Source organism: Squalius cephalus (assembly GCF_949319135.1).
Source record: "Squalius cephalus genome assembly, chromosome: 11".
Lineage (NCBI taxonomy): Eukaryota > Metazoa > Chordata > Actinopteri > Cypriniformes > Leuciscidae > Squalius > Squalius cephalus.
In genome coordinates, this window is record NC_137132.1 from 12,869,431 (window position 1) to 12,896,350 (window position 26,920).

General features: G+C 36.5%; 1 protein-coding gene across 2 annotated transcripts in view; it reads right to left on the reverse strand.

Annotated features, from left to right (window-relative positions):
• The window catches only part of hip1 (huntingtin interacting protein 1), a 41,858-nt gene that overhangs the window by 11,598 nt on the left and 3,340 nt on the right, over positions 1 to 26,920 (reverse strand). The window contains exons 1-15 of one of the 2 annotated variants that reach the window (XM_079886290.1): positions 19,207 to 19,439; positions 9,460 to 9,523; positions 8,424 to 8,566; positions 7,306 to 7,362; positions 5,840 to 5,920; positions 5,128 to 5,204; positions 4,932 to 4,993; positions 4,157 to 4,297; positions 3,617 to 3,674; positions 3,427 to 3,502; positions 2,803 to 2,946; positions 2,610 to 2,704; positions 2,448 to 2,520; positions 987 to 1,170; positions 269 to 357 (exon numbers count right to left, since the gene is read on the reverse strand). In XM_079886290.1, the coding sequence (XP_079742416.1) occupies positions 269 to 357; positions 987 to 1,170; positions 2,448 to 2,520; positions 2,610 to 2,704; positions 2,803 to 2,946; positions 3,427 to 3,502; positions 3,617 to 3,674; positions 4,157 to 4,297; positions 4,932 to 4,993; positions 5,128 to 5,204; positions 5,840 to 5,920; positions 7,306 to 7,362; positions 8,424 to 8,566; positions 9,460 to 9,523; positions 19,207 to 19,224 (1,362 nt within the window). In that variant the 5' untranslated portion in view covers positions 19,225 to 19,439. Of the gene's footprint in view, positions 1 to 268; positions 358 to 986; positions 1,171 to 2,447; positions 2,521 to 2,609; positions 2,705 to 2,802; positions 2,947 to 3,426; positions 3,503 to 3,616; positions 3,675 to 4,156; positions 4,298 to 4,931; positions 4,994 to 5,127; positions 5,205 to 5,839; positions 5,921 to 7,305; positions 7,363 to 8,423; positions 8,567 to 9,459; positions 9,524 to 19,206; positions 19,440 to 26,920 lie in introns of those variants that run through there. The other variant, XM_079886289.1, reaches the window with a different exon arrangement.

Genomic DNA, 26,920 nt, shown 5'->3' on the forward strand with positions numbered 1-26,920 from the left:
AATACGGTGTTTAGCGTCAATGTTAGTGCACTCACCTTACAAGCAGGTGGATCGAAGCCAACTCGGAGCAGGGCAGTTAGGATTGGAGAGTGAGTTTTGGAGGCGGAGCAATGAAGAGAGGGGTGTGTTTGTTTGGTTGATTTCAAATATCAGCATTGTCCAACAGAGTTTTTGAATTACCGCTTACCCCACCTTTAATGTATCTATATAAATATATCCATATACAGCCAGTGTGTGATTGAATGGAGATGTAAGGACATCAATTTACCTTCCTCAGCAGGTCAGCATGGCTCTGGACCAGCTCTGTGTATTTCTCCTTTAGCTTGGTGTAGCGTTGCTCATTTGCTTGTGCTTTTCCTACAAAAAACACAAATACAATAATTAATTAATATAGCAAGTATCAAAAACACAAGCCTCAGACCTTACTCTCTGTGTCACAGAACAGTTAGCACAACTGAGAGCGTCAGCACAGGGCTTTGGATGTTTGCTGGTGAATTAGACTGTAGACTATATGGTTTATTAGCGTTTGATTGGTGCTTGCTGTGGATTGGGGTCCCTTCTGGCTAAGTTCCTCAGCTCCAGAGAGTAAACAGACTGTCTAAAGAACATCCATCTCTTACCCTTCATCTCAGCACTCTGAACAGCCCTTTCATTTCCTGTAACACGGTGTTCAGTTGTGCTGAGGGTTCAGTCCATAAAACATGGTGCTTCTGTATAGTGATTATAAAGGAATAACTGTCATTCCAAAAAAGCAACAGTTTTGAACTAGTTAGTGTAAATAAACCGAAAAGGAAGGAAAGCCGTTTTTTGTTTTAGGAAAGAAGAACAGAGCAATGGGATGTGTTGAAGCCCTAAATTACTGACGTTGTTCCAAGACCTTTGAAGACTAACAGGGTAATTTAATAAGAACGTCTAATTTCAAATACAATATTTGAAATAAGAAAGTTCAATGTAACTTTTTCCGACAGAAGTATCGTAACTCTTACTCTCGATTTCGCTCAGGCTGCGCTGCTCTTTCTCTGTGTCCTCTTTCACCCTGCGCAGGTCGTCCAGCTCCACCCTCAGGAACTCGCTCTCACCCAGCGCCTGCTGCTTCAGGTGAGTCTGCTCTGCAAGCTCCGCCTCCAGCTCGTTCACACGCCCTCGGAGTGCTTGACAAAGACGGCCACTCTGAGAAAGACCAAATGAATCACTGACATATCTCTATCACTTTCAATTTCACTCCTTCAAAAGTTTATGCAAGGCTGCATTTATTTGCTCAAATACAGTAAAAACAGTAATATTGTGATTTAAAATGAGAGTTCACCCAAAAATGAAAATTAGCCCATTATTTACTCACCCTCAAGTCATCCTAGGTATATATGATGGTTCTTTTAGACGAATACAATCGGAGTTAAATTAAAATCTTCCAAGCTTTATAATGGCAGTGAATTGTTGTTTCCATTTTGAAGTCCATAGAAGTGCATCTATCCATTATAAAAGTGCTCCACACTGCTCCGGGGGGTTAATAAAGGCCTTCTGAAGTGAAGTGATGAGTTTGTGTAAGAAAAATATTCATATTTAACATGTTACAAAGTACAATTCTAGCTTCCGGCCATACGCAGTCTACTTACACCTAAAGTGCAATTTACGCAACTTGTGACGTCGGAAGTGGCGTAGTGCGTCATGGCGTAGCGTAAACATCAGCACTACATCGCATTACTCGCATAAGTTGCGCTTAGACTTAAGTGCAATCCGTATGTTTGTTTGGCCGGATGCTAGTTATTTTACTTTATAAAATTTTAAATATAGATATTTTTCTTACACTAACACATCACTTCACTTCAGAAGGCCTTTATTAACCCCCCGGAGCCGTGTGGAGCACTTTTATAATGGATAGATGCACTTTTATGGACTTCAAAACAGAAACAGCAATTCACTGCCATTATAAAGCTTGGAAGAGCCAGGACATTTTTTTTATATAACTCTGATTGAATTCGACTGAAAGAAGAATGTCATGTACACCTAGGATGACTTGAGGGTGAGTAAATCATGGGCTAATTTTCATTTTTGGGTGAACTGTCCCTTTAAAAATAACTGTTCAATATTTGTATCTATTTTAAAATGCTGAATTTTAAGCCGCCATCACTCCAGTCTTCCTTCAGAAATCATTTTAATATAATGATTTGTTGCTCAAGAAACATTTCTTATTATTATAAATGTTGAAAACAGTTGTGCTGCTTAATTCTTTTGTGGAAACTGCATTTTTTTAAGGTTCTTTGATGAATAGAAAATTCAGAAGAACAGCATTCAGTTAAAAGAGAAATCTTTTGTAGCAGATTTTTGTAAATTTAATGTTTCCTAGCTGAAAATGTTTTTTTGACTGAGCCCACACTTTATAATGGTATTGTGTGGGTGTATGTGTATGTGTATTATTACATCCTCTGCTCTCATCTCCAGCTCATTACCTCCAATCTGAAGGACTCCAGCTCCTCTTTCAGGGCCTGTAGCTCTGCTGTGAGCTGCTCAATCAAACGGTCTCTGAGGTGAGAGATAGATTCATCATGATCTTATAAACTCAAAGAGCTCCTTATTAATATTAATTATATTCCAGTATCTTCAAGACTTACTTCTCATCTTTGCGCATGCCATTCTGACTGAAGTTGAACGGGTCTGTGGCAGCCGAGGTGCCGAAAAAGTCGTCGAATTTGCTTTCCGCAACGCTCTAATGGAGATAAATCTTTAGATGCTCATGTTTTAAATAAAAAATAAATAAAAAAAAGTACACACGAGAGCTTTAGATAGTGAGATTGTGTGTGGTACCGGTAAAGGTGGGATGTCTGTGTCCACCAGGTCTTCTGTCTCTACTACATGTTCACTCTCAGGGGACGAAGACTCCACTGGAATCACCACGACTGGACTGATGTGCTCGGACAGGGCTGATGCCCGCAGGAAGTTTGGCGGATTCTGTAGAGAAAAAGTAGAACGATTATAATAAAGGAAGTCAGCTCCAGTTTGGATCCAGCCTTTGCAAAGATTTCAGATAATGCCAACACTTGCAAAGATTTCAGATGACAACAAAAAAAATGTAAATCCTTGAAGCTAATGGGATCTGTTTTCAAACAGGTTTTCCCAAAACATGACTATTGGTCAGGAGAATTGGTTGAGCCAATGTCATTATGAAGGGCTGGTCAAAATGCTCAAACAAAAAAGAAAAAAAAAATTTTTCTTTAATGTTAATTTATATCATGAGAAAATGTCGTGAAAATTGAAGAAATATTTTGTTTTATAGGACTGCCCACAGCATTTTCACGGACTCCAGTTAAAAACCCTGACGCTAGCAAACTAAGCAGGCAAATATGTAAATGAGTTACATAATTTCTTTCCACTAGCTGTATTGCTGGACTCAGGTCAGGCAGAAATCTGTTTGGTATGCAGGAGTCTCACCTCAGGAAGTTGTGGGATCTGAATCAGTCTCTTGAAATACTGCAGGTTACTGGAGCGATAGAACAGACTCTTCAGCCTGGAGAGAGAGAGAAAAGATTGAGAGAGTGAGAAATGACAAAAGATTAAAATAGTGGCAGTCTGTGTGACTCAAATCAGCTGTTCTGACTGGATAGTGACTTGACAGACTCACTTCTTAAACTGCTCCTGGAAGCGATCCCTGTGGCCCTGTAGAGTATCTGCTGGCAGACCTGGAGGACACGAGAATGCCTATCACAACAAGGAAAAGCTAAAGAAAATGACCCTCCACTAAGTCCTACCCCATTAGTTACTAACTTGGTCGACCTTTCTTTTTTTCATATCTATTTTTATGACATTTTGTTATAATATCCAAAGAAACAACACAAAACACACAATTACAACTATCCCACCCCAAAATATTTAATAATTAAAATAACAATCATAAATAACTAATTAAAAATAAGTAAAAACATTAACAACAATAAATTAACATTAAAACATGACTTAAATGACAGTAGCAGTTATTAGTACAGTATCTGTTAAGTTAAAGAAAAATTATGAATAATAAAAAAATCAAAAGCTTTCCAGGGTGTTTCCTCAGCTATGGGCCGATTGAAAGGCGGGGTTTAGCAATGGGTCAGTTTGGTGGTTTCTATTTTATGATCCTCTGTGTGTGTATGTTAAGAGAGAGATGTGGTTTATGGAAACTCACAGGAGTGGAGTTTGAAGAGCAGTTTGACGGTGTAGTCGTACAGATGACTAGAGTCCAGAATGACCTGTATAAGAGGGGCCAGACGACACTGACCCGCTGCAGTCACTGACACGGAACGAGACATATCCAACGAGCTGAACACTGTGAAGAAACAAAACATAAACACAAAATAATAATAGGGGCCATATAAACATATGTTCAAAACACTCTAAACAGCCTCAGTTTTCAATCGGTAAGTTATATTCTTTCTTTTTATGAATCCCTCGTTCACAACATTCCCATTTTTTTTTCAATTTATCCCTTTCATTGCCCATTTCCTCATTCACATTCATGCCCATGCTCCCTCCCTCCGTCTCGCTGGTGATCAGTGATGCAGGCTCCTGTGAGACCCCGTCTTCTCAGCACGCAGAGGTGTGGTTTCCTGTGCCAGGGAGCTGTGTTTCAGCCAACAGCACTCCCTAATGCTTACAGCACAGACAAACTGACATCTAGATTTTACTGCATTTTCAGCATATATATCTATACCAATAGAGATGTCACTTGTTTTTTACTCTAGAATGCACATTTTTAGTGTGATCTGAGATAAAAAAACAAAAATAAAAATTGTATTGCTCACTTCACATGTTATTCAAATATAATCTTGACAAGAGATTTCAGATTTCAGAGATTGTAATTGCCTGCCTACTACCAACTTAGAAAATAGCACAACCAAAATGACCGGCAAGTGAAAGGACTTTGCTGATGTTCAAACACTGGCACTCCACCTTAAACTTACCGCCGAGGAATAGATTCAGCTCACACTCCAAGTAATCAAACATCTCCACCGTTAACTGGAAGCTACACGTGTTGAGAGGAAAGGGAAACATGATCAAGTCCCATTCCACAAACAGACAGAGCAATTTTGGAGCTTTATTTGAAAAAAAAACAGACTGAGAAAACACAAAGCTTGTGAGAGACAAAGCAATACTCACAAATTATTGACGTCGTTCTCACCCGCCTCATCAAGCTGTCTGTTTGACATCTGAAGGTTGCCTGGGAAACGAGGATTCTGGGAAAGCAAGTGGGATAAGTATAATATCTGTGAGAGTCTGACAGCATAGCATTGCTCTGAGTTTTTAAAATACTCATGAAATGGCTTGACAACTGCAAATTTATTTCCTGCATTCCTGTATTGACATTTCATATGACACAGGAAGCTGGGGCAAAACATATCTCATACACACATATACATACACATATATATATATATATATATATATATATATATATATATATATATATATACATACACATACATACATACATATACACATACACACACACACACAGTCCAAAAAAAGTCGCTTAAATAGATTTAAATAGGCAAAATGCTTAAGAGTCTATGTTTGGATCATTATTGCAGTTATTATTATGTTTCTGGTTTGTTATATGTTTGGCAACAGTTCTTCTAACCCTAATTGATGGACTGTGTAGCTTTTCATTTCTTAAACAACCATGTAAGAAGACACATCACGGCCATATTCCAGGATGACAATGTCAAGATTCATTTGGCTCAAATTGTGAAAATGGTTGGGAGGGAACATGAAGAATCATTTTGACTGCACAATAGATTGTGAGATGTGAGGAGGAGAGTTAGAAGATGGATGTTTTGCTGAAATCAAATTCAAGGGCTCAGTCACTCACTTTGATGTGAAACTCCATTTTGGTAATGAGCAGTTTGAGGTAGATGCTGCACAACTTCCCATAGCCTTCACTCAGATGACCCTAAGAAGAGAGAACGAAGTGTGAGGGCAAGAAAAACACTGAATGCTTTAAAAGGAAATGATGTCATTCCCTTTCCAAAGCAGCAGTAGCATCTAATGAGTCCTTTTGTCATTCTAAGCTCATCAGCTCACTTCACAATTCAAAGTATGAGTCATTAGGGGCAGATTACGGTCAGGTTGTGTATGCGTTCACATGTTTGGTGTACACCCATAAAAGGGCCAGCTGCATGTCAAGATAATGATCTCATTCTTTCACTTCCTGTTCCCTTCACCACTTACAGTGACATCATAACAGGAATGGGCAGAGTTGTTCACAGGAAATGTTTCTCCTGAGTCTAATTCTGCAGCATGTTATCAGCGAATACTCAAAGGGTTGCAGTTACTAATACTAAACTGCAAAGGGAATACTCAAAGATGCAACTCAGCATGTTCCATCTGACACTTCCTTTTGGCTGGCGAAACACAGTTGATCGTAAACTGCATCAGAAACACTTATATTGCTGACAATCAAGATAAAAATCAAGGAAACGGCATTCACAACTCACTGTATTAGGGCTGCACAATGAATCTCAAAGCTGCTCGGTTCGCAGTAAACGCAGCTTCATGAACTCCATCTCTGCATCTGAGACACTTATAACTATCTTCCCAAATTTGTAATAAGAAGCGCCTATAAACCAGCTGATGTCAACAAAAGAGAAGCTTTAAGAGCTCCCTGTGATCGTTCTGACAAATAATGAATTAAAGCTATTATTATTACTACTACTACTACTACTGTTAAGAGTATTTTCTTAAATATTCTATTCTTATTTTACAGTGAGCTATTACACTAGTAATATATCTTATTTTAATATTTTTATTTATATAATATTTAATATTATTATTATTATATATACACATTGATCTATAAAAATCACACATTAAATATAAATATAAATATAAATATGCAGTATATTGGATTACACAGAAAGAAATAACCAAAATATGATTTGGCATATATTGTCTGATCTATTAGATATATATATAAACATGAAGTGTTTCACAAGATATCAGGGACATTTGACTGGTACCTCAAAACAAGCAAAGCTCTGTAAGCATTCCTCCAGAGTGACAAACACATGCTCACATCATCGTTAGCTAATTACAGATCATCTCTGTGGTGAGGTTAGTGTGTCTGACTCATACACAGAATGCCAAGCTATTCAGCTGTCAATCAGCAATAACCAAATAGCTTGCTGACTGACACACTGACAGTTTCCACAGAGATGGAAACTCAAGGGAGCTCGACAAGGCCACATTCAATAATGACAGAGAGTTATATTGAGCGAGCCTCTGTTTTAGAGGGAAATCATTAAAACCAGCAGCCACAACTTGTTTTCGTGCACTTACCCACATCCTGCTCATGTCGTTCAGGTCAGCCTTGTGCCGCATGGAGTCCTTAATGACCTGAGGTGACAAAGAGAGAGACAGGAAGAGTTGAGACAGCATTTAAAAAAATAAATAAACTAAAAAAATATATAACCCAAGATATTACCCACAAATGAGAGATAAAAAACAGATACCACATGAAATTACCATCAAATTAGATACCTAAAATAAAATCAAAGCAAAAAAAGTTTAAAATTTCTTCAAGTTTAAAATAAAAAAAGATACCTTGTGATATTACCCTAAAATAAATTAAAATAAAATAAAACTATTGCCAATAACCTCAAAGTGGCCAAATATTGACAGATTAATTTGTCTGTTCAATATATTGGTACCTCAGATCTTAACCAAGGTACCCATATATCTTATTTTACCAGGTTTAAATCCAGAAGTCACTCTGGAAAATCAGCATATGCCAGAGTGACTTCTGGATTTAAACCTGGATTTAAACCTTGACTTGTAAGTCAAGTCTCCCTTACACTTCACATAAGGAGATCTGGTAGCTACTAATATGTCACTGAATTGGAATACTTCATATACCAGCTACCAGATCTCCTTATGTGAAGTGTAAGGGAGACTTGACTTACAATTGATTCCAATAAGAGTTTTAAGTTAGCACGTTGCAAAGCTAACAGCGCAATAATCTAATACAAATGCATAGTAAAATACTGTCTTTTTAATAAGACTGAACTCATTTTATTGATATTTCTCAGTATGTAAAATAAATATCACAATGCGTTGTTTTGGTGCTGACTGCTCCGCATAGGTTATTTGCAGTGTTGCTTTGAAATGGTCGCATAATGTTGCTGCCTACCTTTTTGAACAGACTTTGAATCAGGGGTTTGCCTATGATGCCTTAAAATGCTGTCTAAGTAGACAGCTGGTTAATTTTTTTTGTAACAGAGCTCAATGTGGGATAGTTCAATATGGATTACACACACATCAAATGTCACTGATGCATGCTGCGTTTACTCTGGGGAGCTGTTTTGAGTGTGTGAGAAAAATAAATGAATCAAAGGGAGAAGCAGATATCAACTGAGAGAAAGTGAGAGTGAGGTGGAACTAGATGTGTATGTACTCACGTTTGGATGGCCGTCCCTCAGCAGCTTGTGGAAGACGTGGCAAAATTTCCAGCAGAGCACCGCATTGCTGGAAAGGGGCAGGCGGTTGACTGCAAGCCAGAATGTGTGAGCCCCTTTCTCATGATGCGTGCCCAAAATGCACGGTGAAGACAGCAGTCAAGGACAAAAATGAGGGACACGCTGTTTAAAGTCTGCATCTCTGAATCATCTTAATCCAGATGCTTCAATATCAGATGCTGATAATGGCCAAATATTGGCAGAATTATTGGCAGATTTGTCTGTCCAGTGTACTGATACCATATATATATATATATATATATATATTATATATATATATATTATATATATATATATATATATATATATATATATATATATATATATATATATATATATATATATATATATATATATATATATATATATATATATATATATATATATATATATATATATATGCCTGCCAGGTATTGGTACTAGGCCTGCTAGGTATTTTGAGGTTATATATATATATATATATATATATATATATATATATAAATATAAAGATAATATATAATTATTATATTATCATTTATAAAATAAAATACCTCATAATAACCTCAAATATATCTCCAAATAAAATAACATTAACAATAACAAAATTAAATGAATTAAACAAATAAAATAAAAGCAAGTTAAAATCCCTTAAAATTGATAAAATAAGATATCCTCAAAATAAAAATAATAAAATAAAAAAATATTAAATTATGAAAAAATAAAAGCTATTTTAAAATTTTTCCAGGTTTAAAACATTTGCAGATTAACAGGTCTGTCAAGCATACAGTAGGGTATTCAATGGACAAAATTAAATTAAATAACAGTTATTTGGCGATCCCTATAACCAGTAGATTGTGATTTGGCTATTTTGAGGTTACCCGGTGATGCCGCCTGCTTATCCATCATAAAATAAGAATCTTAATCATCTTTTCCCCCTTAGATTCCTTAATACAGTATTTCTCTTTTCTCTTTCAGGGCAACACAGACAAAAGGATATTCCTGGCATGCTTCTCTTTGACAGCAACCTCCTGTGTGTTGATGGCTTTGTTGATGCTCACTGCCTGTTGAAGAGAAAGAGAGAAGGAAAATTTATTTTTGGGATTAAAAGCAACTCGTAGCAGAAGAGTGTTCCTGTGTGCTGAGGGAAACAGTGAGTTTTAGTGTTTCACTGGAGCCTTATTGAGCAACTTTAACCACCGCTGTGCAACCACCACTGAATACTAATGAAGTTCAGCTCAAGGAGGGTTTAACAGGCAGCATGACCTAAAACACTATTACAGCTTGGGCTACATCCTCCTAGTTCATGATTCATCTCTCAACCATATACACCACGCTCATTTTGTTGAGAGCTCTGAAGCTGACCAAACTTGAGAGAGGTGTTAAGAAAGCACTAGCCATATGTTCATATATGTCAAACCACCATAAGTTTTAGGTACCATCACAACATAAACAGTGTTAGTGTTTAAACAAGCATCACATAGTCAGTCATGGTCAGCCGAATGTAATGAACCCTTATCGGCCCATCAGATAATGCACATGCTTGCATAAGCCAATTAAGGTGTGGCAGTTGAGTCTCTTAGTCTTACTTCCTCTAAATGCCAAAATCTTTTTTTATTTAGACCCGACACATACTTTAGTTCTAGAATAACAGTTCTAAAAGGCAGCACCAGTGTACTTTAATTGCAAAAGCTGTCCAAAAAGTGCTTTGGGCCAAATTCATAATCGCATGTATCCGTCACAGAGCAGTCAATCCCATGATACATTGCGAATACTCAGTGGGAAAAAAATTATTTAAGATAGCTAAAACTATTATGAACATTTTTAAATGGATATGTGTGTGCTGTGTATTTTTATGCTTGGAGCATCACGTTATCTTAGCAATATTCTAAACTACACTACCATTTAAAAGTTTGAGATTAGTAATTTTTTTTGGTAAAGAAATGAATACTTTGATTCAGCATGAATGCATTAAATTGATCAAATATGAGTAAAGACTTTTACATTGTTACAAATAAACGCTGTCAAAAGATCAAAGAATATCAAAGATATTAGGATATCAAAGAATCCTGAGAAAAAATGCATCATGGTTTCCACGAAAACAAAATACAAAAAAACTGTTTTCAACATTGATAATAATAAGAAATGTTTTTTGATCAGCAAATTAGAATGATTTCTGAAGGATTATGTGACTGAAGGATTAATGATGCTGAAAATTCAGCTTTGCCATCACAGAAAAAAATTCCACTTTAAAATATATTTAAAAAAAATTTGAAAATAATTATTTTTAAATTGTAATAATATTTCATAATATTACTGTTTTTACTGTAAAAATGTCATACCAAACCCAAACTTTTGAATGGCAGTGTAGGTTTTGAAACCGAGAAATATTGATGCATAATATGCATTAGAGCAAAAATAAACCTGAAAAGTTTTTGTTGAAGAGGCCAGGGATCACCCTGACAGGGATGCTGAGAGAATGCTGTTGTAGTGCATATAAAAGTGTCATTGTACACACACAGCGTTCAGCCTTCATGCCCTGTGCCGGCTTCTGCTGCAGGACACACTGTTAAAGGTGACAAGGCATGGCTTTGTGTAGAAAAGATGGATCTGTGGGATGAGCATCTAATCAAGTCACAGCTGTGATCTCAAACATGATGAAAAGGATGAAGAAAAGACAGAAGGTTGGAAAAATCCTTACAGGTTTCTCATGGACCAACCCTGAGTGTGAATTACACAATGGCCCTCAGGGGGATCAGAGAGTTGGGGGTGGGGGAGTTGTTATCATTCAACTGAACTGTGTATATGCATTTTAAACGGATTATGTTCTTCGTCCATGCAACTGCTCAAGAAATGTTAATGGTATGACCCATTTCAGGGCCAGGGGTGGCCAAAATTACGATTTAAAATCGGTCAGAGCTATAAATGTATCTTCTTATTTACAGGTAAAGCTTCATATTACCCCACATCTTGTTTTGATGTCCTTCATGGGGATCAAACCTTCTTTGGGGGGGATCAAGCATTCTTTAGGCCCCCCTTCCTTTTGTCATTCAAAAAGGAAACCGAAACTAGGACTGCAGATATACAAATCGGAAACGAAGCAGCGCTTGCTTACCATTTTTCTCTTTTTCATTTTTCTCCACTTTCCTCATTCCAGATGGCTCATGTTGCTATGTTTGGCTCATGTATTGTTTTTTAGTTTTGTCTTTCTGTATTTAATGTTTTATTTGTTTGTATCTGTTTAGTCAATAATAATGTTCTGTATAAATGTGCCGAAATTGTGATCATTGTTCTATGTTGCTGCAGAACAGGAACCTGCTGTAAACCAGTCAGGCCCGTTTATTGTAACTTAATTGTTGCTTTTAAATTTTCCTGTATAATAAATTAAATTAAATGAAATGTTACTATGGAAATATTCGTTGTGCATTCGAAAGCTCGGGTAAGATGACGTCAAATTATAACAGCCTTCTGTATGTACATCGTCTTGACTTCTTTTCTCGCTTTCATCACTTTCGCTTTTATTCTCATGCACTGATTCGTTCACTAAGCTGAACAGCCAATCAGAGTTCTTGCTTTCACCGACGGGCCCCAACTCCGCGGCCCAAAAAAACCCAGACGGCGTTCGAATAGAGCACAAAGTACAGAACACAATGAAAAAAAATAAGCCGAACGACGCTCAAAAACGGGCCGACATTGCCTGACGGCAGAGCATCGGCTTGGTGTGTCCCGGCCTCTTTGCAAAAAAAGGCACTAAAGGTTTCTTTCATCCCTCTCCAACAACCAATGATGTATTCAGAGCAGATAAACATATAACTAAAACTTTCCATGAGTCATTAAGTCTATAAAAAAAGTGACCAGTAGAATTGACGTCAACATATTTTCATTAAATCCTTCAAATAAAAGCACTAGATAAGCATAGCAGCTAAAGAGTCTAAGAGAACATAATGGTAGTGTGAGGAGAGGTGTGACCTAATTGGTTCACACTGAGACTTTGTCGTCTGTGTGAATGAGTTGTGCCAGCTGCCCAGGCCTCTTGGCACTGGCGAGTGAATTTACTGGCATCCCAGACCCATCTCTCTCACAGCGCAGGCGAATGATAAGATGAAGTGATAACCACTTAATAAAGTAACAGGGTTCAATGCTAGGGGATTGGTTGGGCCAGTGGTTCAAATTGTACTTGCCCTGCCAAAGTTTTCACTGGACAAACCAATAAATAAATAAAAATGTAAAAGTTTTGTTGTTGTTTTGACCCATGTAACATTGTATTCTAATAAAAAAGCCACCAACATTGTAGATACTGTTGTAATTTCACAATTCTCCATTGATTTCAATTTCGATACCACAGCAAAAACTACTAGCCTGACAAGTGAGTCTTCAATAATAAACTAAGAAGTTATAACCAACAGCTCAAATAAATACAACAAAACAGAGATACAAATGAAACAAACAGTGTTTAAAGTGTATTGTGTATTTTTCCATTCAAGCGCAAGAAGACGTGAAAGAGAACTCTATTCAATACTCGCAAGCTGTTTTCTGTGCGCACACAGAGAGTTGTCTGAGAAAACATAGCGCGAGCACTAAAATGAGATTTCTTTCGCATCTTCTTGCGTTTGAATCAGAATGGTTAAAAAAGGCTTGAATGTTGAAATTGACAAGACTTAAAAACACAAGCAAATGATCAATTTCGTTACGATGCAGCACTGGCCCGATCGGGCAAGTGACAATTCTGACTTTATAACTCGCAATATCTCGCAATTCTGAGAAAAGTCAGAATTGTGAGATACAAAGTTTTTTTTATTCTTTATTCAGTGGCAGAAACAAGCTTCTATAGTATCTCCTATTATATCTGATATTGAAATGTTTTATGATCAAAAGCTCTGTAGTTTTTATTGTGGGTTGATCATATTTTATTTATTTAAAAATATTTCCATATATTTTTATGGATAATTAAATAGACTTAAGTTGCTTCAGTGCAGTAAATGTTCATCTTACTTTCAGCTGAGAGATTTTCTCTTTGTATTTTGTTGTTTGATTAACATTAATGAAACTAACATTAATACTAACATTTTATTTTAGTATTAATAAATTCTAAACATTAGTATAGTACATAAAACATTTGATCTGGAAATATTACTTGCATTTTATATTATTACTAAATTTATACTATATTAATACTAAATTTACAGAATAATGACACATGTACCATGACCTGAAGAGGGACGTTTTTACAATTATACTGAAAAGGATTTTTACTTGCTGAAATATAAACTATCAATCAGACGACAGAAGGCATGTAGAAGATTGTGTACATATTTTTCGAATTTTGATCATGTTGATTATTTAGAGGCCATATAAATCTACATATCAAATACGATACAGTAGGCTCAATCGGGTCGAAAGGATGGTTTATAATGTCATAATTTACTCATCCTCATGCCATTCTGCATTACTTTATTTATTATAATATATATAATATAATTTTTGGACTCATTTACATTTATATGCACTCAGATTTGCATTCAGAAATGCATCGATGCAACGATGCAACTGCTTTATTATTTCTTCTCTTGTAACCATAGTGAGTAACTAAATATCCTGCTTTTGCATTTCAAAGCAAGCTCTTCTAACAGCTTGTTATGCCACAAGTAGTTTATTCAATCCCTCGCCTACAGCAATATCAACCCATTAGACACTTAATTACTGTAGCACTATTTCTATATGGAGCTGACACAAGCTTGTTAAGCAAAGCATATGTGACGGATGATATGCAAACATCTGCGTTGTGAACCATTCTGACAGTCATGTTGCACAGAACTGCCAAAGGCACAATATCAATCAAATCAATAGGATCTTAGACAGGAGTATCCACTACAAGGGATATTAAGGCCAGATGTCCTCATGTGACCCATCTGCCTGGAGAGGAGACTGTAAGGAAATAGCTCTCCTCATATTGAGCTTTATCCTTTAACCCATCATGCTGCTCCACAATTATACAGGCTGGGATCTTACGAGAAATAATTAGTGGGTAACTAGTTTATTGATATATCAAATGGTGCAGCTGAACTTTGATATTTTGGGGGAGGGTGATAGGATGCTTGAATGTGAATAAGTAGCAAGTAGCAATTTTTATTTTTATTGACCAAAGAAGACATTTGTGTTACAAAATGTTACAAAGAATTTTATTTTAAATACAAGTCCTGGCTTCTATTTTAAAAGCTGTTCTTTCTATACATCAAAGAAAGAATGCATGGGAGTTTCCACAAAAGCATTAAGCAGTAAATCAGCGTATTAGAATGATTTCTGAGGATCGTGTGACACTTAAGACTGGAATAATGCTGCTGAAAATTCAGCTTTGACTTGAAATTCAATGACTTGAAAATAAATAAATCTCTTGGCCATTTTGAACAGCGCGAAGAATGACAAAAGCTTGATTGACAGTGCGAATATTGAAGAATATTGAATTCTTATTGATCAATTAGAGTTTTTTAATAGTTATTTAGTTTGTTAATTATCATATATCATATCATATCCCCCCTCAAATGCGAATTTTGAGATATCGCATAAAAAAACGTTCCGTTTTGCACTCTGAGACGCAAGTCATTTATGAAGTAAGCAAAAAGAGCCACAGTGGCTTCCATTATTGCAGCAACTTCCATTTTTAATACAGATATTTTGCACCAATTTCCCAAGAAGTGACGATTTTGGAAACTCATGAAAACACTGCTTTATTTGCAAATGTTTTATGAGACATTTAAATTTTGCGCAAAAGTTCAATTCTCAGCTCTGGATGGAAACATAGCTATTGACCCATAGAGTCAAATCCGGATGCTAGGGGTGGACCGGTCATCAAATTGTGGTCATGTTCTTTATGGTCTATAGTTTCAGAGGTAGTTTCACAGAGTTCTTCTGAAGTCTTTTCTTTATCTTGGATCACCCTAACTTTCCCATATCCACTTTGCTGAAGAATGCAGACTCTACCCACAGTCCTCTAAAGGGCATTGCAGCCAACCCAAACAACTTTCCCAGCTTCCCATTTTGGGTAATCTACCTACTTTGAGGGGGTTCAGAGAATAGGCTGCCAGCTTAAAGTGCCCCGTCTTTTGAAGACGCTCTGCTGATATAGGTATTGGTCTGCGGCTTCTCTTCAGCTTTTTCGGAGGCGTCGTGTAAAAGTTGAAAGAACTAAAAATACCTCTCAACTTCCTGAGCTGGTCCTCTGTTCTCAAGATCAGGTCTTAACTCCCTAAAATACCAAAACTCTCTCACCCACTACAAGAAAATACACACGCTTCTCCTTTCTTGCCATGTTGATGAGTGGGGGATTGACGCCCACACTTAGCCACCAGTGTTTTTTCAGCTAACGCAGTCTCCTGCAAACAACTCCACCCCTTTTAAAGGTCACTGAAGTGAAAGGCAACTGTGTGTACTGCGTTACGAAAATACTTTTACATATTAGCACACTCGCTGTGACTTCCTAAAATCCTGGAATGTTTTGGGAAATACTTAACGAGCCCAAAATTGGCTGAAGTGAAAGGCAACTGTGTGTACTGCGTTACGAAAAAAAATGTTCTTCCCTTTTAAAGACAATTTTTAAATTTTACTCATATGACTCAAACTTCCTCTAGCAGGGAACACTCAGTAAACACCTAGTTAGGACTCTGGAGAGGAAAAATCACACTGAACAACCCTGACTGCACTCGCTTCAGTTTTGCACCAATGTAAAGGGGTAGTTGATATGGCCTTGACCAGTTTTTTAAGCAGCAGCAATACTTGGCCAGTTGAACTGGTCTGCATTTATGAGGGTATAATTTTCTAACACACAGTGCATCATCCAGCTGTCAAAATACTTCAATAAAAAAAAAAAACATTGAATTTGAATACATTTTTACTCTGACCAAAAACAGCTGCTAATTACAAAAGCAAATCTATACCAAATGCAAAAGGATCCTCAATTAATGCACTATTATCAATAACAAAATAAATGCATTGAATATTGAATATTTCAATAACCGCCTTCAAATTTTTTGCAATATATGATTATAATATAATATAATATCCGCCCCCTTGCAAGAGACAACACTGCCGACATACACTGTAAACACACATCAATGTTAAGTTTGGCTGCACTTTATTTAATGATTACCTGCAATTCAGTTAATTTAATTTAATGATTGAAATGTTAAAGGTTTTACTTTGGTTAGTTAGAGCTGTTGAATACAAATGAAACAGAATTTGGTGATTATAATAATGATAAATACATGTTGATGTCACATAGAAATGTGCTTTTTTTTCCATAAGGTCTTTCTTTTTGGCGTTATCATCCGAGTAGACATTTCATGATGACGAGTATAATTAATTTCCTTAATTATAATGTGTAGTGCTGTTTTTAAACATGTATTCAAGCTATAATGTATTTGTAATTTGTCTAAAATGCTGCAGTTCGTTCTGCATGAGAAATTTTTTTTTTTTTTTTTTTTTAGAATTAGAAATGGATTAAAAAAAATTGACACCAAAAGAGGGTATCCGTTGGCACAAACTGGCCCAAGGTATTGTAATATCTTATATTTTTATTCTTTCTCATTTCTCCTATTTTTACATTTAGATTACCTTTGCCATCATCTAACACTCACTTAAGGTGTATTCACACCTGTCTTGTTTGGTCTGATTGAATGAACTCAAGTTAGTTTCCCCCTTTGGTGCGGATCTTTTGGGCAATCACACTTGGGTGCGGACCAAACAACCATACTGAGACCCAGCTGAAGAGGTGGTCTCGGTCCGGTTCCAAATGAACTCTGGTACGGTTCGAATTTCTGTCCAAATACCCTAGAAAATATTTACTTCATGTTATTGCGTGTGAATAAATATGTGTATGGTAACCATGGAACTATGCGAGTATATTTTTTCTGATATTGACGTCTGGTAACTGACTGTTATAATCATGATACTTATTATCGATATACGATAATATCGTCATATCTCCCAACCCTAAATGCAACGTCATAAATAATGCAATAAATCAACAAAACATGTCTTTGAGACAGAAAAGTGACTATACCACATCTGCAGAAACTCCAGAAATCACATTTGATTGAGGGCCACGGTGCGAATATCGTATATATTCACTATTATATTAAAATATAAATTTTTCAAATCAAATTTATTTATATAAAAGCAAAAATAAAAGAAAATATTAACACAAAAAAAAAAAAGAAATAACGGTATTGCATAGGTTTTTTTTTTTCTATTCCAAATTCATCGGTTCAGTTACCATGGAATGCATGAACTGATTAAATGTATGCGCACTACATTGTAAATTACTAGTTTGGATAAAATCATATGCCAACTGCAGAAGTTACAAAAATAAATGAAGATGGTGAATAAAAACTGCTTTTTTAAAAAAAGAAATGCATCAAGTCTCAGGTCCTTCTTTTTTGTCACCAACTAAACACACCTGAGATGGACAAGTGGAGTTTCTTAAGGGCCTCACAGTCCTTTTGGTTTAGGCCAAAAGGACTGAAGAGCTGTGAAACCTTGAGTTTTACGAGCTTGCTAACAAGATGCCTTCTGAGGCCACATCAAAACCTCTCAGGAAACCCAGAAGACAGATCAAACCCAATCACTGCTCCTGCTTCTCCACAAATTACATCAATCATTGAATTTCTATAAAGCTCGCTTGAGCCTTGTCGTGGCCTGCACAAACACACACTCACACACACACATACACACAAAAATCTTCAGTGAGGATCCCTGGACCCCACTCAAGTAAAAACATGTTTTCATAGCATTGTCAAGCAGAGCATGACATGAGGGATTTGAGAACAAGCAGATATCACACATACAATGTTGATAGCAGGTTGGGAGTCAAAGCAGAGAGGGGGATGCGGCGATTCAAGTCAAAACAGTGTGAATCGTGTGTCCAAAAAAGGTACAGAAGATACTGACTCAGATCCTACAAGAATCAAAAGAGCCACTCAAGAGTCAAAACCCAACATTTAAGTCCACACAACTGAGTTGCGTGACCCTCAAACCCCAAAAGTTTGTATTAGCAGCACATTTAAAAGGACAGTTCCCCAAAAAAAGACTGTCATCACTTACTCAATGTAATAAATCTCTATGACTTACTTTCTTCTGCGAAACACAAAAGGTGATCTTAGGAAGAATATTAAGGGCTGGTAGTCTCAAAGTCTCAGTCACCATTTACATTAATTGAGTATTTTTTCATACAATGAAAGTGAATGGTAACTCATTCTGGCTAGCATCTGCTTTTGTATTGCGAAAAAGAAATAACAATACAGGCATATGAGGATAAGTAAATGATAACAGAATTAGCTAGTATTTTGGGTTGAACTATCCATTTAACTTAAGTAAGTAAAACGGATCGTGCGTTCCTGTTGACTAAACGTTCAGACATTAGCGGTCCATTTAAACGCAATTTCTCACGGACAAGACATATTAGCACACTCGCTGTGACTTCCTAAAATCCTGGAATGTTTTGGGAAATACTTAACGAGCCCAAAATTGGCTAAAATGCGCAAACGACTATTTTCGCTACAACTTGTTTTAAACGTAACGGTCCAAGGAGTGAACGCTCATGACGGTAAAGGTAAACAAACACAGGGCTGTTACTCCAAATCATAAAATCCTCGATACAAAACAACCCCGCGAACAGGCAAGCGCGAATCCCTCCCCACCCCCCCAAAACGTGTAGATGCACAACACCCGCTAAACATCAACATCGACAACCTACCATTTTATTCGAGTCCATAGTTCAAACGGGGTTATGGAAGGGAATGCGAACCGTTTCCCTGCTCGGGAATCAAAAGCAGACTGTGAATCCACTGCTGAGGGAGGCGGAGGGAGCAGGAACGGTCCGCTAACTCAACATGTGTCCGGTTCAGTATCGAACGGTCCCTCTCTTCTTTTCTTTCCCGTTCTCGTATTTCCCCCTCGTCCTCCTCGCGCGCAGGGAATCCGATTGGCAGATGGCTAGACTCTCAAGAACGCTCTAGAAAAGCCACTGCCTGCCTAAAGAGAGTGTGTCATAAACGTTAAATGGAAACGCTAGACGATGGGCTAAATATTAAATGACAGGTACGGACCACAAAACACAGATTGTAATGCTAGAGGAGGAGTTCTTCAGACACTGATGTCATTTGCCACAGCTTTTGACTTAAAAGGACCAAAAGGAGAGCGAGAGCAAAAATTCTGTCAAATGTTACATCACTAAAAAAGAAACAGAAGCGGCAATGTTTGTATCGCAAGACTGATGCAAGGTCTTACACATACCGAGACAAAAAAATGTCTCCTTTCAGAAGGAAATCAGACTGCACTAAAACTCAACTGCAAGGATACAAAAGACTCACTGCAAGCATAATGCGTTATGCCATGTACAGATTTACTGATGTATTATCTAGAACTGTTTGCCTAAGGGAGTTGATATAGGCTTGTTATCATCGATATGCAGGATATATGACGTGATTGATGACATTCCAGTTAAACACTCCTACACATGATGACGTGTGTTATGTTGATGAATGGCGCCCTCGTCTGGATACTTTTGATGCTCAGGTAAAGCAGCATGACAATGAGCAGCTCATACATTATTATTATTTTCCAACAGGTGCTCTTTAAACAGGAGAGCTAAACACAAAGGGTTTTAATTAAGTATAGTGTGAACAGAAATATGTAAGAACATATAAATAATAAATCGTTAGGCATTTATTAGAAAATTAGTCAGTACATAAAACTTGCTGATTGTTAGTGATACTTTATGGTAGTAGTAGTAGTATAGTTTTATGTTTTGCCATGTCAGCATCTGCAATGGCAAAAACTGAATTACATACAAGAGTTACATAAATAAAGTAAAAAATATAAACCAAGCAAACAGAAAAAACACAGCAATTAATATTATAAAGTTAACAATTCTAAAACCCTTTCTGGTAAAATCTTCCTAAACAAAGCGAGCTTACTTCATAAAAAAGTTTTTTACTTGCATTTGCCTGTAAGCAAAAATTTGTCAATCTTGTACAACCTACAAGGCATCTGGTGAACATCACTTGATCAAATCTTGTTTTAAGGGAGATTAAAAGTCTGTTTGAGATTTCAGGATGGATTTAAGGTAATTAAGTGATACTTTATAAATGACAAGCAAAAATACTGTGGTCTTTTTACCACAGAACTTGTGTAAATTCTGTTTGCTAAATGATATGCATTTCATTTAAGATGACCTAATGTTCCCATGGCCCATTTATATTTAATTCAACTTAAATAAATATAATTTAGCATATAAAAAGCATGTCAAACATTACAAAAAATAAATAAAAAAACATAAGAACACAAACAGATGTGTCTATTAAAATACTTTAATGTTCAAAAGGGTCCGTAAGTTTTTTTTTTACAATTTAAGGACACATTAAATTGATCAAAATGACAGTAAAGACAGTAATCAAATGCTGTTCTTGTAAACCTTCTATTCAACAAAAATGTTTCTACACCAAATCAGTATATTAGAATGATTTCTGAAGGATCATGTGACACTGAGTAGCAATTGTAAAATAGTATAACAACTTAATTCTCATTTTATGTATTTTAAAGTGTAATTTATTCATGTGATGGCAAAGCTACATTTTCAATCAGCTTTGCCATCACAGGAATAAATTAAAATTACATTTTAAAATACATAAAAAGATAATTAAATTGTAATAATATTTTACGATATTACTGTTACTGTATATAAAAGCAGCCTTGGTGAGCATAAGAGATTTCTTTAAAAAAAAAAATCTTACCAACCCCAAACTTTTGAACGGTTGTGTATTTCCATATTATATGCTAGAATATTAGGCCTATATATCTATTATATTCTCAGAGTTTCTGTTCTCTTACTTGCATAAATCCACAATATAAAATCTATTGCAAAAAAAAGCAATTGTTTAGAGAGACATCCAAAAAAAGTTACAAGATCAGTTGATCTGGACATGATACCAGTCAATGTATAACCAAAACACTCATGGAGGAAAAATGGGGAGGGGGGGGCATGCTCATCCAAACAAAGCATGCTCTTTAAAGGGCAATCACTTCCTGGTACCGTGTGGTAGGCCCATCGGGACAGTTTACACTGCTGTGCTTCATTGGTCAAGCATATTCAAGCCAGAGAGACGCTACAACAGTGTAGTGAGACTGCCAATGAGTCACTGCCCACACACTGTCTATGTCTGTCCATCTCGCACTGACCACAAGCCTGAAAAACTGCTAACACTCCTTGGTAAATGACAAACAATTTAGATAATGAATAAAAAAAATGATAACGTTACAGTGGATCTGAGCGCACTGTATCCGCCATCACTGTGTAAATGTGACCTTTGCTACTACCCACAGGATTCCCACATCTTCAGACCAAGGAATTTTCATGACTTCTCAAAGACTTCATAAAGTGCAATTTCTAGCTGCTGAATTATTTTATAGAGAAGAATGGCAATTAAACATGTATATTTTTATAGAAATTTCAATTACTTTAAAAGATCTTAATTCCCATAACTGGAAAAATAAAAGGATTTTTCATAACTTGAGGGTCAACAAGAATATTATATATAAATATATATAAAAACATTTATATATATATATATATATATATATATATATATATATATATATATATATATATATATATATATATATACGTGTGTGTGTGTACATATACAGACACGCACACACAGACATATATGATATATATATAAAAGACATTATGTAAACAAACTTTTATGTTAGATGCGATTAATCGTGATTAATCGATTTGACAGCACAAATATGTGCATGTATATATATATATATATATATATATATATATCATCATACTTTGCATTAAAATTTAGGCTATGTAAAGAAAAAAAGACAATTTGGTAGAGACGTAAAATAATAATCAACAATCAGCATCTAATATGACCACATTCCCTGCATTATTTGCATTAATGGTCTGTTTGACAGCAGTATGACCTGAACGCTGTTTCTGTCACAGGCATCTGGCCGCCCGCCAAACTGCATAGGATTTTTAATCCACAGCGAGCGAACCGCGTGTTCTGCTGTCTCAGGGCTTTTCATACATGCCCTCCTGCAGTCAATGACCCCAACAAACCCTCTTCACCCTCTACACCGCAGGAGGAGCTACAGTACATGTCAACATGTGAGATTGAAAGAGTGTGAAAACTTGCTTTAAACTTTTTAAAGCTGAGAAACAGGTAACTTAAATCAGAAAAAGAAAGATATTACAAGGATATTGCAACTACTGTAGATGGAGGAAGTGACACGCTGAAAGTAGAGATTGGCTGCTTAAAGGGAGGCAAGATTACGACTGTCTGGCTCAGTGTGGGTGAGTCCTGGAAAAACAGAGTGGGGCAAGATTAGGCTCCTCCCGAGAACTCCTCCACGGGCACGGCACCAACACAGGAAGGAACACAAGCACAAGAGATGCAGGGTTATAGAGAGCCTAAGTCCCGCCCCTCCGCTTCCGGCTCATGGGACCTTATTTCGGAAAAAATATGTATGGAAGTCAATGGCGAGAGATAACTTATCTTTTTATTCCGTCTGAACTGTGCCCTGAACTACACATATGATGTTTGTCAATTTAAAAGGTAATTATGAAAGTCAAGAAAGTCGCAGTTTGTCATAAAACAGAAGAGTAACGTTTAGTTTTATGTGAAAATCGCTCAATGAACTACATCTCTCGTCTCGCACTATGTACGTCACAAGATCCGTTGCTCGTATGTGTGTATTCTGGCTCAAAACACTCAGGCATGACGGCGTTACGTTACGATTATAATGTAAGACTATAGAAAACATGACAGACGTTAGCTTCAGTAAAGTTAGCTTCATTCATTGAGAGAAAAGGTATGACGTCGCACGTGCGCCTTCTGGGTTTGTAGTCTTTGTAATTACGTATTTTCACAGTCTTATACCTCAGCAGTTTTACATCAAGCTGCGACTTTCTTGACTTTAAAATGTATCTTTTAAATTGACAAACATCATATGTGTAAATCAGGGCACAATTCAAACGAGATCAAAATATTTGTTGTCTCTCGCCATTGACTCCCATACAATATTTTTCCGAAATAAGGTCCCATGGTGGTCGACCGGAAGGGGAGGGACTTAGGCTCTCTATACAATTAACTGCTTTAAAGAAGGAGAAGCAATGGGAATAATAGAAACAGAATTGCCTAAATTTGCATTAAAGTGACAACAACAACAAAAAATTTCACTGTAAGGGTACGTTCACACTTGGCAGGTTTGGTCTGATTAAAACAAACTCTGGTGTGATTGCTCTGTTAGTGCGGTTCATTTAAATGAGTGTGAACACTGCCTTCCGAACCCTGGTGCGCACTAAACAAGTGGGCCGAGAGTGCTGAAAATGTGGGTCCAAACGAACTCTGGTGCGGTTCGAAAATGAAATATGAACGCAACACGGACCAAAGATATCTAAACGAACCAAAAACAGGATGTGATGTCACAATATGCAACCCTTAAAAGGACAGAATGCTCGACCATACTTGGTTTTTCGTCATAGGAACTTTTTGTATCTTTATGTTTGGTCTTAAAAATGACAGTCTGAACGCTAAATGAACCAAGACTAAATGTATCATTTTCTTTTTTGGTCTGCATTTACACCCTAAAGTGTGAAAACACCCTAAAATATCACAGATAGATTGAGAATTTAGGGAAGAAAACTTAGGGCTGTGCCCAACCAAAGATTTTCCTAGTCAACTAGGTACTTGTTTATTTAAGCCATTAAATCACATTTATGATATTATTTAATTACTTAAATATATACTGGGGAGGGGGCATCAGAAAATGGATTGAGTTTTAGGTCTGAGAAAGAATATTATGCGTAACATTGCTAACATTGTTCTACATTAGAGATAAATACTAAATCATATTAATGAGCCTTTAAATCTAAGCTTGATGTAGTGAGACAACATTAATAATTTATAAATAAACTAGTGTTTTCTGAGTCAGTGTTGTCTGCAAAGATGAAATTAGCGACGCTGATTCATCATCTCCACAGTATTGTGGATGAGCCGGTCTAATTTAGCTTCCACACTCCGCACAAACACTTGGATAGCCACCTAATACTAGCGCACATTTATCTACGTTTGGATTTGACATAATAACCTGACCGACGTAATTACCACATGGACCTGCCGAGTTAACGATCAGTCCATCACAGACTGTGTGACATCGCCACTTCCTGTCCAGTTTTTTTTAATTGTTAAATTAATAATTAAATAATTTTAATTAAAATTTGGTCGGCCAATCCTCTGTTCATCAACTAACGTTTAGTTGACTATCAGGTGGCAGCCCTAAGAAAAATGTAATAATTTTATTTTACAGACAGTACAAGTGTACAGCTGTAAAATGTCTACAGTAATATCTATGGCTGTCTTGAAATGTTAAACCACCAAGCTTTAATTTTGACAGAAAACATAAAAAAAAAGTAGGTGTTACATAAAAGAATTGAAGAAAACCTGAATTCAAGTTTGCTAAAACATTTTTCTTTTGGTTTAAGTGACAGTAGCAGAAAAGGAAAATAGTTTCATAGGAAAAGCAGATTAGTAATATATTACGGGGCTGTTGAATGCTTAAATCTGATTGGTTGATGAACGTTCTAAGGCAAACGCACGGCTAAAGTAGTTCCATTACATGTCCACACCACTTTGCCAAATGATTTCAGTTATTTCAAAGGTCCTTACAGCCTACAACAGCAAAAGAACCAAAACCCACAACGACACTAACCAAACAAATAAATATAGTAGACAATAGGATAAAAATGACAAATTATTTCCATGTTTCCATGCCGTTTTATTATGTACAGAAAGCACATACTTGGTATAAAGTAACCGTAGTATAAGTGGAATAAATGACTCATTATTTTTCTAATAATTTACCGGACGGTCATCAATTATTCCTTACATACTCAAGAGGGGTGTATTGGTACACATAATATTTATACCAAAACTTTCGGTACAGGGTTGGTATTGGTTTGGTACACACGTGTACCACTGCACATGTGGAACTTCTCAGTGTATGGAGTAAAAACCACTCTCTTTTTTCAAAACCAAATCAGTTTTCCCCCTTGCTGTATCGAACCGTCATTTTTGAGTACCAATACACCCCTTATTTTCATTAACGATTTTATTTTTAAAAAATGTGCACAGGTGAACCAAAAGTAAATGCGGTCAACTTTACTTTACTTTCATATTGACTATCTTGAACTTTGCCTGATACAAAATGTTCTGCAGGATGTTTACTATGCTATGATTTGCAGATGACTTATTTTGGCAACACTCGCTTAACATGTTATTTAATCGGCGTAGATTCCGACTCCGAGGCTGGCCGGATGTCCCTCTGCTAGACTCTGACCACAACAAAGGTTCCCTGCTTAGATTTCCTCCATATAAACCTAAAGTTAAGTAGACCCTAGTCTTCTAACACCCAGCCACAAGGCAAGCCATGCTCATGTCATTACAGAGAACCACACTAACATCCTCTCATTTAAAACAGGCTGAACTCAAACCACAGAAGGCTCGTTAATCTAAACATAGCGTTCCAAGAGCAGAAAAGAGATGGGATATTATGGGATCAGACTTCCTCCAGGCAAACTAGCTGATAAGGACTGCTCACAATAGCATTTCCTAGTGAGACCTGATCAGTTTGTGCTGTTTGAAGTATTATTTTTAGATATGAATGTTCATTTTAGGCTTTATAGTTAAAGAACCGCTTTGGTGAAAACCTTTAAAAAGGTTTTTTTTAAATTTTGTTTGTCTGTGTGGTGCTTTATGACAAACCATGTGCAAATTCATCTGTCAACACCATTGCTGAGTATTTTCTTCTTATAACTGCAGTGTACCAAAGACAGTCTACAAAACATGGTTTGAAACCTGCCTTGAAACTTATAACCAATCCCGTCAATGTGTGGGGCAGTGCTTCTCCTATAATTATTTCTAATGATACTGATTTTTAGGTTTGTGGAATGGGAACATGGTTTGTGTAACATCAGCAACACATTATTTAACATTGATAACAATCTCAAGCCAAAGGCTAATCATATTAATTAATGTAGATTTAATTTCTGATTATATATAGCCTAGAATGTGTGCAAAGACAGCTCCCTTTACAAAATTATGTAATAATCAATGAAGTTGTCTACATTGCACAATGAATTTTTTATTTACATCGTGTCACTTCGTAACACTTTGTTCATGAGAGGAATCGCGAGCGTGCAGAATTCAGCCTAAACAAGAACTCCCGCCATTTGAATGGTGAGTGAATTCTGACTAAATTAAACACCCCTGATTAGTCACTGTGTTCAAGAGATCAACAAACATGTCTGTGATTGGCTGCATTGCTCAACGCTGCAAAAACACGTAGTAAATAGAAACATTTGATGTTCTCCAGAGCGCAAACAAAAATACACA